We start from the raw sequence: 12,474 nt of genomic DNA on the forward strand, positions 1-12,474 counted from the left end.
GCAACCTCCCACCCACAGGCCAAGGTACAGGAGCCACAGAGGCATCCAGGGAGGCCTGGCAACTGGCTAACCATGAAGTGCCCACCCTGTTCCAAGACCACCCTCATACCTGTCATAAGCAGTCTGATAACCAGTTTATTAAAACATGTGCAGTTGCTTGGACAGCAGGGCTGACCCAGGACAAGTGCATCTGTTAGGCTGGTCTTCGGGGTGCTGGGGTGGGGGCAGGGGCACTTCAGGGATAGGAAGGAGAGGCCTGTGTGTTCCAGAAGTACAGAGGAACCTGGTGCTGACTGCAGTCAACCCCGATGTGATGACCTTTCTACCCACCCTCTTTGATGTCTTGGTGCTGGTTGCCGTCTTTGGCCAGGTAAGCTCATGGTCTAGGCTCTTGGGGTCCCCTCACTGGGCCGGCCCACTGCCTGCAGATAGGGGAGCCTATGGGCCAGGACTGTCCTTGGCTTCCCCTTCCAGATCGTGGGTTCAAACACACCATTCCTGGGTTCCACCACCACCAAGCCTCAACGGTGTCCTGATGGGCACAGGAGCTGCTGGGGCTTTCTAGGTTAAGACCCTTGCCTATCCCTGTGTTCCCCCGCTGCAGTACAGGGACTGCAGGGGTCAGCCTCAGTCTCTGCCCTGGGAGCCTGCCTTACCTTGCCCGGGCATCCCCACACCTGCCCTTGAAGACCCCCCACACCCAGTGGCTCTGATCCACTGTAGAGCAGCCAGGGCCCCCGTTGCTCACACCCTCTGGCCTGAGGCTGACTGGCATTGTGGCTGGGTTTGGGGGTCAGGGTTGGGGGTGGGCCTTGCCCTCAACAGCCCCCACTCCCACTCTGACCCCTTTTCAATCTTCCTCCTCTTGTGGGCTCTATCCTTGGACCCTCCCAGCTCCTCACACCGGATGACTTTCTAAATATCCAGAAATCACTTTTTAAAATACCAGCTTCGGGGCTAGGAGTGCCTAGAGCAGACCAAGAAGGCTATGGCCAGGCGGGGGCCCTGCCTCCCAGACTTCTGAAAAGGCAGAATCTGGGCCCAGAAGTTGCTGTGGGACCAGAGAGCTGGGGCTAGGAGCATCTGCACGGGCTCCATGAGGAGGGGAGGCAGGTTTCAGATCAGGGCATGCAGAGGCAGTGAGCCCAAGGGAGGAGGCAGGTGGACAGATGGAGGGGGCCTACAGAGGGAAGGAGGTACTGACTGAGGTCTGGGATGACCATCTCTACCAAGAGGCCCTCTGCATCCCCCAGGATGTGCAGACCCTGGCGCACACAGTCCCACATGAGAGCCTGGGCTGGCACCGCCCTGAAGAAGGTGGCACCCACTCTCGTGGTCAGTGGATCCAGCCTGGTGGGAGGATCATCCCACTTCAGGGGGCTGGGCAGCCTGAGGGGACTAAGGGAGGTCATCTCTTCCAGCCTCCTGCCCTCAACCCCAGAACCCAGGTCTGAGCCCTGGGCCACCCAGGGCCACCCTGAACCCACCAGATTCCTCCACCACCACTTGGACAAAGTTTTGTAGAGGTCTGAGGACAAGGGTCAGCTGGGGGATCAGGAGAGGATGAAGAGGGTCACAGCTCTAACAAAGTCTTGTCCAGTCATCCCCCATCTTTCCAAGGCCTCTTCCCTGACCTCCCTACTTCATCCCGCCACTTCAACCATCTCGTCAGCTGCCCCTGAAGTGCCCAGAAGTCAGGGCTGGTTTTGTCCTCCAAGGCCATGGTGTAGTGCTGGCCCAGGATCTGCAGCCAAACTTCATACAGCACCAGCTCCGCCTTCTCCCCTAGAGAGATGGGGATGGAGGTGGCATCAGCCTGCACTCCCTCTCCTGGAAGCCGTGGGGTGGGACGCGCACCCAAACTCTAATGCTCCATCCAGGGGTCAGCTGCTGCTGGTCTAAAAACGAGATTTCTTGCTGCCTGTTTTTGTGTGACCCATGAGCTAAGAATGGCTTTTACATGTTTAAATGGTTGAAAACATGGAAAGTAGAATCTTATCTTGTGACACATGAGAAGTACATGACATGCAAACTTCCACATCCATAAAGAAAGGTTTCTGGGAACGTAGCCATGCTCATTTGCTGACATGTTGTCTAGGGCTGCTTTCTTGCTACAGGGGAGGGTTTGAGTATGTGGTGATGGAGACTCAGTGGCCTGCAGAGCCTTAAAGAGTTTCCATCTGGCCCTTTACAGAAAACGCTTGCTAACCCCTACACTGATCCATCTAATGGAATATGCTGCTCACTCCGAGAGTTGATCCTAGTAGGAAATGTTGCTGACAATTTAACAGATGCTGCTTTTATGATTTATTTTGTCGCTGCTGTGGTGGGAGACATGTAAGAAAATTCACCCCCTGGGAGGAGGTCATGGTGGGGCTTGTGGCCATCAATGGTGAAGCCTCTTTAAGAGGATGCATGGGGAGCTCTACCATCTGCTGAGGGTGTTGTGATGGGCCCTCTGTGTTGAGGAATGAAGAGGGAACATGGCCTGTCTGCTGGGAACAGCTTCTGGGGAGCAGAAGAGATGGTAGTTTGGGCCTGTGGAGGCAGAGGCCCAAACCAATCTGGTGTCTGGGGCGGCCGGCAGGGAGAGTAGCTGTGTAGGAGTGGGTGCGAGGGCAGAGCCCGAAGGAGGGCACCCCGACCACACTCCCAGGAGGCTGCGGTGTTGGGGGTGGGGCAGCACTGTAGGAGGACCAGTGCCTTCTGTGGCTGAGGGGTCCTTGGAGAGCAGCTCCAGGCTGTGCGTACCTGGGACTGATTTCACCCAGCGCTCTCTCAACTTGGGTGTGGAACAGCTCTCCCTGTTAGGATGGCATGAGCTTGCAGAAGTCATCCTATCAGGAGGCCTCAAGAGGAGATATGGGTTACTTGCAGCCCTGCACTGGGGCAGAGCTGAGGGGTTTTGCCTGTGACTTGGTGGGACAGATCTTGTCATGCATGTGAGGACTCAGTGAGGTCCTGGGCAATCGGGGAGGTGACGGGACCCTCTTGTCCCTCTGATCTTGACTGCTTCTCGCCTATGTCCAGCTCCTTGCTGAAACTCTATGCCCCGTTCCTCTCTGTGGCCCCAACACATGAGCAAGTATTGTCTGAAGAAAATTCTGCCCATTCTCTAGAAGGGGAACACCGAGGTTTAGAGAGGGGAAGAGCCTGATGGCCCAGAGACACACAGGGATCACAGCCCTACTAAAAACACAGAAATTAGCTGGTGCAGTGGCACAGGCCTGTAATTCCAGCTACTAGGGGGGCTGAGGCACAGTAATTACTTGAACCCAGGAGGCAGAGTTTGCATGAGCCATGATCTCACCACTGCACTCCAGCCTGTGCAACAGAGCATGACCCTGTCTCAAAAAAAAAAACTTAAAACCCATTTGTCCAGTATAACATTTTTCAAAATATATACTCAAACATAGAGAAGTCTAGAAATGTCACCAATGGTAATTTCAGGAAAGAATTCTAAGGTGACTTGTTTTGGTTATCTGCATTTTTTTTTCTTTTATTTTTTGGACACAGGGTCTTGCTCTGTCACCCAGGCTGGAGTGCAGTGACCCGATCGGGGATCCCTGTAGCCTTGACCTCACAGGCTTAAGCCATCCTCCCACCTCAGTCTCCTGAGTAGCTGGGATTACAGTCACATGCCACCACACCTGGCTAATTTTTGGATTCTTGCATTTTTTGCAGAGATGGGTTTTGCCATGTTGCTCAAGCTGGTCTTAAGTGATTCACCCACCTCAGCCTCCCAGAGTGCTGGGGTTACCAGTGTGAGCCGTGTGTGCCAGGCCTATTTTCTATAATGACCATGACCATGGATTTCATGTGCCAGTGTTTTTCTAACAATAATATTTACAAAGCATACTATGAAAAATATTCAGAGAAAAAGAAGAATACAAAATTGTAAAACTCATATATAACTAGTTTGTTTGTTTTTCTTTTTTAAAGGAAGAAAGAAACAAAGTAGATTGTCCAGGAAGATAGTTACTTCCACTTTGTATTTCTCTGGTGAACTCATTAGGAACCCAAAAAAGTTCCAGGAGTAAAATCACGAGGTCAGAGTACCCCGGCTTTAACTTCTGGTTCAGAGAATCCTAACAACTTACATTGTCACCAGCAAGTTCTTTGACTACCTGAGCAAATCTCACCTTAAATCAATTCTCACCTGACATTAACTGCTCAGCTTTCCGCTGATACGTTGATTCCAGGAGACTCCTTGAGTTCTGTGTGTTCAGCTGGCCTCCGGTGGCCCCATTATTATTTTCTGCCAGGTAAAGGTCAGTCACCTCCACACAGATCTCATCACTCACGATATGCTGCAGCTGGAATCAAACAAAGGCAAGCTGTTAGTGAACACATAAAACGTTTCTCCATTATACAGCAACTCAAAAAAGGTTTTGATTTCTTTTGCTAGCAGTTTTGGAAAATTAATCATGCAAACCACTGTATCATTCTCTTGGAGAATAATCAAGCCAAGATTTTCAACCATCTCAGTGGTCCATTGAAAAATTTTCATATCTATTTAAAATCAAAACCAGAGAGAATTCAGGTTAATGTACTTCTTGTTCTTGTTGTTGTTTTTTGAGACAGAGTCTCGCTCTGTCACCAGGCTGAAGTGCAGTGGCTTGATCTCGGCTCACTGCAACCTCTGAATCCTTGGTTCAAGCGATTCTCCTGCTTCAGCCTGCTGAGTAGCTGGAATTACTGGCACACGCCACCACCCCCAGTGAATAATTTGTATTTTTAGTAGAGACGGGTTTCACCGTACTTGCCAGGATGGTCTCGATCTCCTGACCTCGTGATCTGCCCGCCTCAGCCTCCCAAAGTGCTGGGATTACAGGTGTGAGCCACAGAGCCTGGCCTAATGTACTGTTTATTTAAAATTCTAAGGATCTTTAAATAATTTTCCATGGGTCATAGTTTTATTACATTTTAAAATCATTTAGAATTTGCTTTCACACATATTCTCCCTCACTTGATCCTCACAACTGCCCTGGGAAGCAGGTTGGAGACAGAGTAGGGGCCTGTTAGGAGACAGATTTACACAATGCATAAGAAAGCTCACTGCGAGCCGGGTGAGGAAGGGAGCCTTGGAGAATCATGAATGCAGTATCTATGTCTATATTCCCAGCCCAACTACAAAGCCTGAAATTCATTCGGTATTTAAGAAATAGCTGCGGAATTATTGCCTAGGGGTGCTCAGTTGAAGAAGCACAATTGGGACTAACAGTCATGCTTCCTGACTCCTAGCCCAATACTTTTACAAACACGTCACCTATTTTTCTATATCCGATAGAAAGTATAGTGCTTAAGTTGTACATGATGTTAATTCACTTTCAATGCAGGTCAATCATGATTAACTGTCAGTAGCTTTTGTGACAAACTTAGTAAACTAGAAAGTTGAACCTTTCAGTGTTCCCATTCTCATGTCATATGCTATTTCTGTTTTAAAATAAAAATCCTTCCACATGAAACTTTCTCCATCAAAATGACAGAGAAGTGAAAATAGATATAAGAAGAAAGCAAAACATTAATTTCAACATCGATTTGTCTATTTTGCTTTAAAAGTATAACCACCAAACCATTTTTAGGAAGATACATTCTTTTTGAAGTGTTAGAAACCATAATAACTATTCTTAACTTTAAGTCCTAAATGACCAGTATGTGTATTAGTAGATAACTGGACACAGTGTAAAGTCAGAAGGGTGACTGAGTGTGGCAGAAAGGGCAGTATGTCCAGCAACTGCAGATGGATAAATGACAATGAGTCCAGATAATGGATTCTGATACAACCATTCAAATAATGCTCATGAGTACTTGATAACATCGGGAAAAGCTTAAGATACAGTGTTTTAGAAAAAAGGAAAGGTGAAAAAAAATAGATGGAAAGCATGACTTCAGTCTTGCATACAAATGCTTCCACTTTGTCCTTTTTGTTTGTTTGATTACTTTTGAGACAGGGTTTCACTCTGTCGACCAGGCTGGAGTACAGTGGCATCATGATCTCAGCTCACTGCGGCCTCTACTTCCTGGGCTCAAGCAATGCTCCCACCCCGGCCTCCTAAGTAGCTGGGAGTACCCAGCTAACTTTTTGTATTATTAGTAGAGATGGGGTTTTGCCCTGTTGCCCAGTCTGGTCTCAAACTCCTGAGCTCAAGTGATCTGCCTGCTTCAGCCTCCTAAAGTGCTGAGATTATAGGCATGAGCCACCACCTCTACTTTCTACTTTCTTGTTGAAGTAGACTGTATTACTGATTCCCCACCCGCACCCTCTTTTTGGATATCTGGCCCCTCCTCGAGTCTCTGGAAAGGGCAGCACTACAAATCCAGGGACAACTAGGGAACTCCCACCCTCACTGCTAGGCAGATCAGATTCTCTCTCCTGCTCATTGGAAATGACACAGAGAGTTTTCAATAGATTTTTTGCAGAGGAGCGTCTGTATGGAAAGGTCCAGTAACACTGGGACCAGGGGTACTGTCAGGGCAAGCCAAAGCCTCAGAGGCTGGAGGAGCCTGGAGCACGTGCCGAATGTTCATCTGCAGAGCAGAGCACAAGCATGGAGCAGAAGTCCAGAGTGAAGGCATGCAGGAGAGGAAAATCACCTCCCAGCCCAGGCAGGCCTTCCATGGTGTGGTCATATTTAGAGTTTTGTACTTAGATGTCTGTGAGGTTGCCTGTTGTATTCTTAATACAAATTCCACTTAAGGCAGCCTAGAATAGGTCAAGATAAATGTAATGACTTGACTTGGCTGGAGTGCAGTGGCGTGATCACGGCTCACTGTAGCCTCAACTTCCTGGGCTCAGGTGATCCACTTCTGCCTCCCGAGTAGCTGGGACTACAGGTGTGAGCCAACTTGCCCAGTTAATTTTTTGTATTTTTCTCATGAAAATATTTTTCAGAAGAAATCTATATACATTGAATATCACTGACTGCTTTTCTTTGTCTTCTGTGAATGTGTAGGTGTTTGAGTCTCTTGTATTTCTTCTTTTACACAGGATATTGGCTGTTTGAAAACTATTTCATTATCTTCATCATCATCATTCATTTCAGCCACTTCAGATTTTCGTTTCTTTAAAAATATTGATGTACAAACCAATGTGGGGCCGTAGATATCCACTGTCTTCTCAGGAGTGTCAGAAGTGCCTAAAACCTTTTTCTTCTTCTTACATAAAACCTGGGCTATTGTAGACATCTGACAATTCATTTTTGAAATACTTTCCATTTTCTGTAAAATCAAAGAAGGAAAATCATAACCAATTCCTTTTTAAGCTAATTTCTTCCTGAGTAATCCTTTCTTTTTAAATCGCTCCTCCTTCCGTAGCTTTTGTGTAAGTGCTGATTCTAATTATACATTTCACTGATGGATATGATGGCTGCTTAAATGGAATATTCCAGTCTTGAAAGAGTTCTTTCTATACTTTTTCAGGTGGCATAAAATGACTCTCCAAGAGTCTTTCACCAAACAGGTAGTTAGTTGTTCATTGTTTCAGCAACTATCTTGGCAAAATCCTCAGACTTAAACTCCACAAACGCATAGCGTTTGCTATTTCCCGGCCTTTTATTTCTAGATAGTCTGAACCTTGTAACAGTGCCTTGTAACTGGGAGAAATAGGAAAGGATCTGGGTTTCATTCAGTAGGTTAGGTAGGTGGCACACATAGACTACTCCAGAAGAAAGTTGTTCTAGTTTTTGTATTTGGTTCGTTTCTGAGATGGAGTTTCACTCCTGTTGCCCAGGCTGGAGTGCGATGGCATGATCTCGACTCACCGCAACCTCTACCTCCTGGATTCAAGCAATTCTCCTGCCTTAGCCTCTTGAGTAGCTGAGATTACAGGCATGCACCACCACACCTGGCTAATTTTTGTATTTTTTGTAGAGACAGGGTTTCTCCCTGTTGGTCAGGCTGGTCTAGGACTCCTGGACCCAAGTGATCTGCCTGCCTTGGACTCCCAAAGTCCTGCGATTATAGGCATGAGTCACTGCACCCAGTCCAGCCTTGACTTTGAAATATATGTTGTACATTCAGTCAGCAGTGAACTCTGGGGGAACACCAAAGATGAGAAAAATGAGAGAAGAGATACCTCCAATTAAAGGAGTTAAGACCAGATGCTTGAACTTATGTTTTAAACAGTCACTGCAGGTTGGGCACAGTGGCTGATGCTGTAGACAGAGCACTTTGGGAGGCTGAAGTGGGTGAACCACTTGAGCCTAGAAGTTTGAGACCACCCTGGGCAACATGGCAAAACTCCATCTGTACACAAAATAAAATAAATTAGCTGGGCGCGGTGGCGCCTGTGGTCCCAGCTACTTGGGAGGCTAAGGTGGGAGGTTGAGGCTGCAGTGAGCTGAGATCCACCACTCCACTGCAGCTTGCATGACAGAGTGACACCCTGTCTTAAAAAAAAAAATCACTGTTTTGTGAAACCTCTGTTTCCATAAGAAGAAAAAGGGGGTTGAGACAGTATGTATTACTAATTCAAAATCATAACCAGATGCTTAAAGTAAATCATTGTATCTATTGTTTCAAAAACCAACCTCAGGATTATTAAAAGTTAGTTTTATTGGATTTTTCTTTAAGCTGGGCTGGTTCACTCAGGTCTGTCACTTCCAAGCCCATGTTTTCCTACTTTTTAACCCTGTTTGGAAGGAAAACTGCAGCTAAGATTATGATCCATCCTGAGATGAAAAGTTTCACACATACACACCACACATACCCCCCACCACAGTATGATGACACAGTGACCCAACCTGAGGCTAATGGTACCACTGCCAGCAAATGCACTTTTTCTTTATTCTAATTTTTTTCTTTATTTCTTCTAACAGCAGCAAATGCACTTAACCTTTTATTGAGATTCTCAACAGCTACCATTTGGTTTGTAGAGCAAATTGTTTACAAAGTAACTTTTTTCCATTTTTGATATTTTAATGAAAATTATGTTCTTCAGTTTTAAAGCTCTGTCCCTCTCCCAAAGGAAGACTAATAAGTAACTACCAAGTAATGATTATTTAGGAAAAGAACAAAAGCAAAAACAGCTTTCAAACCCTTCTGGAACATGGGTAAGCTTCCAAAGTCAAGACTTTCTGGGCCCAGTGGAGGTGCTAGGCCGCCTCAGGACACCCTCAGCACTTCCCCATCCACAACATCCTCAACGGCGGGGAGCCATGCACGGACCCTGGGGGCTTCCTGTTCCACAAGCTCCCCTCTCCTTTTCCTCTCCACCCTTGCTGCTGGGCCTCCCCTCCAAATCTGCCTAAGGAAGGCAGCAGGGTCTTTAATACTGTTCGGCTTTTTCAGTGGGGAAAGCGTACTCTGGAAAGCTGAGAGATTCCCTGGTCCAGTCTAGGGGAGGAAAAAATACCCAGTGTAGCATAGATGGTTTCACTTGTCCACTCAGACACATGCTCATACTTATTCGGTGGATGTATCAGATGCTTCAAATGTCCTGATGTGTAATAGCACACAAGTTGCTTGTAAAAAGGAAGTTGCAAAATGGTGAAAATGTCTGCCGCAGTTCAGGCTCCGGATGACAAAGCTGGTTCTGCTAAGTAGTTATTTTGACATGCACAGCAGCTTTCCCTAGAAGTCCTGTGTTCTGGGGGTTTCATTTAGACCACAAGAAGTTGAAATCGAAGTTTAAAAGGTTCTCTGTTGACAAAATGTGCTATATCCATTGGTGGACTTCTACTCAGTAATGAAAGGAACAAACTACCAAAACCTATCATATGTCATGGACCAACCACAAAAACATTAGCTAAGTAAAAAAAAAACCAGACAGGAGAACACATATTGTATAATTCCATTGATTTGAAATGTCCAGAAAAGGCAAGATAATGGAGACCGAAATGGTCTGATTTATTTGCCTCAAGAGGCAGGGATTCAAGCACTCTAGAGTACATGTGATACATATATGAGAAAAAATAAGGAAAGAAATTTAAGTGTAAATAAATGAAAATAATACTTCTCCCTGATTATAAAGAAAATCACATTCTTTTTGTAATAATTTGGAAGACAAAATATGAAGAAAAGTCTTTAATGTTGCCACTCAAAACATTCTGGTTTGTTGTTTTTTATACTTCTTTATGCATTTGAACATTTTAAAAAGTAGAATCATAATATATAGTCTTTTGTCACTATGTTTTGGGCATATTTCTATGGCAGTAAATATATCCTTGGCATCATCCTTTTTAAAAGCTTGATGTATATTAAGTTAATCATTGCCACCCCAGAAGTAAATTTTCTTATATATATATATTTTAATGGATGCAAGCAAGCATTTTTGGGCTGAATTCATAGAAGTAGAATTTCTGGAGGAAAATAACATAAAACACTTTTAAGATTTTTCATAGAAATTTTCAAATTATCCTGCAGAAAAATTGGTTCAGAGTTTATACTCCCAAAGTGACAGAGCTCCAGTGTCCCCCTTTCATTTGTCCACTTCACTGGTATTCAAGGAGAAAATCTCATTGTTTTCATTACATTTCTTTGGTTTCTAGTGCTTTGGAACTTTTTTTTTTTTTTTAGATGGAGTCTTGCTCTATCGCACAGGCTGGAATGCAACCATGCAATCTCGGCTCACTGCAACCTCTGTCTCCTGGGTTCAAGCCATTCTCCTGCCTCAGCTTCCCAAGCAGCTGGGATTACATGTACCCGCCACCATACCTGGCTAATTTTTGTATTTTTTAGTAGAGGTGGGGTTTCACCATGTTGATCAGGCCGCTCTCGAACTCCTGACCTCAGGTGTTCCACCCGCCTTGGCCTCCTAAAATGCTGGGATTACAGGCGTGAGCCACGGCACCCAGCCTTGAATCTTTTTTATATGCTTATTGGTCATTTTTTTTCTTGTGGGAAGTGCCTGTTTCTCCATTGCCTATTTTCTGGCCAACCTCCAAAGTCACATTTCACTTAAATTTTATCCTGCTGATTGAAAGCATTTTAACATAAACAGGAGCAGGACAGACTGTAATTATGTAGATCTTGCTCTGTCACCCAGACTGGAGTGCAGTGGCATGATCATAGCTATCACAGCCTTATACTGCTGAGCTGAAGCAATTTTCCTACCTCATCCTCCCAAGTAGCTAGGACTACAGGTGTGTGCCACGATGCCCAGCTAATTCTTAAAAAATTTTGTAGACATGTGAATTCACTGTGCTGCCCAGGCTGGTCTTGAACTCCTGACATAAAGTGATCCTCCCACCTTGGTTTGCCAACGTGCTGGGATTACAGGCGTGAACTACTGCTCCCGGCTGAGAGCTCATTTTGTTTGCTAGTGGAGTTCTTGGTATCTTTTATGTTTGAGGCTTTGGTGCTAGTGCTGAAGTATTATGCTCACCATCTGAGGTTTACAGGACTTTTGTTTTGAATAGTGAACAGATGGAAGTGTGTAGTTCTGTATCTTTGCAGGCATACAAAACGTGCCTACCAGGATTCTGCTTTCTATCCATTGAAAGCAAGAAGTAATACAGTCAAACTCTGCCTGGCTTACAGGCTTTGAAAGAATGGAGTATTTTGATTTAATTCTATTAACTTGGAAGTGTGAAGGTGAAAAGAATTCAAAACTTACATTTCTGGTTGAATGCAATTTGAAAATACAGCCAATCATTCCCCTTTTCTTCTGAGTAAGTTTGGACATTCCAATCTACTTGGCGTTTTATTGTAGAACTGCTAGTGTGCCTGAGACTTACATTGTGAAGATAAGTTTTTAAAACGTGATAGGTAAGAGGGTATAAATGGTATTGTATGAGATCAACCTGGATGAGCACTGACACTTGTAAATATACTTTTTAGAGTGAATCTCTGATTGCCACTTGTTTTCTTATTAACTCATGAAAATAGAACACTTCGGATGGAGGGTGGGAGTAGGAAGGAGACATTTGTGTTTTAGTTGCATGTCATGGTTTCATATCAAGACAGAACATATGATATCCCTGGCTTTGGACCTACAGAAGGAAACACATTTTTCTACCTACTGTATGCCAGAGGTTCTTGAACATCTGGAGGGATTACTGCAGCACAGATTGCTGAGCCCTAATCCAGAGTTTCTGATTCACCAGGTCCAGGGTGGGGCCTGAGAATTTGCACTCATAAAAAGTTCTCAGGTTCTGCTGGTGCTGCTAGTCCAGAGACTACATTTTTGAGAACCACTCTTGTCCACTAACTGTAAATTGTAGAACTCTAGAAAAAAGCTTAGTTTGGTGTGAGAAAAGAAGCTCATAGGTTATGGAGCAAATCGTGAAAGATTCAACCCTTGATCTCAGCCTAGTGTGGAATTCAGGTAACAAGCAATACACAGTGACATAACACAGTTCTTGGTTTTCATGATTGCAAGTCACAGCCAAGTATCAAGTGAGAAATTCAGTTTCATTTGCAAGGCTTAGAGAGGTCAGGTGATTGTAGAAAAATAGACCTTGTATATACTTTAAACCAGAAAGAATTTTGAGTGCTGATTAAGTTGAAAGCTTTGTGTTTTTATTTACTTTT

The 12,474-nt window shown here is 45.0% G+C and overlaps 1 protein-coding gene and 1 pseudogene across 4 annotated transcripts in view; one reads left to right on the forward strand and one right to left on the reverse strand.

The window, feature by feature from the left end:
* The window catches only part of TCAIM (T cell activation inhibitor, mitochondrial), an 82,817-nt gene extending 72,033 nt beyond the window's left edge, over window positions 1-10,784 (forward strand). For 3 of the 4 annotated variants that reach the window (XM_045386407.3, XM_074031871.1, XM_074031865.1), the window contains one exon: window positions 270-369. In XM_045386407.3, coding sequence (XP_045242342.2) covers window positions 270-339 — 70 coding nt within the window. In that variant the 3' untranslated portion in view covers window positions 340-369. Of the gene's footprint in view, window positions 1-269; window positions 370-10,518 lie in introns of those variants that run through there. The other variant, XM_065540462.2, reaches the window with a different exon arrangement.
* On the reverse strand, window positions 6,919-8,613 carry LOC102123066 (MKI67 FHA domain-interacting nucleolar phosphoprotein pseudogene; annotated as a pseudogene).
* Window positions 10,785-12,474: the final 1,690 nt, after the last annotated feature.

The sequence above is a fragment of the Macaca fascicularis genome, chromosome 2 (genome assembly GCF_037993035.2).
Source record: "Macaca fascicularis isolate 582-1 chromosome 2, T2T-MFA8v1.1".
NCBI classification, from domain to species: domain Eukaryota; kingdom Metazoa; phylum Chordata; class Mammalia; order Primates; family Cercopithecidae; genus Macaca; species Macaca fascicularis.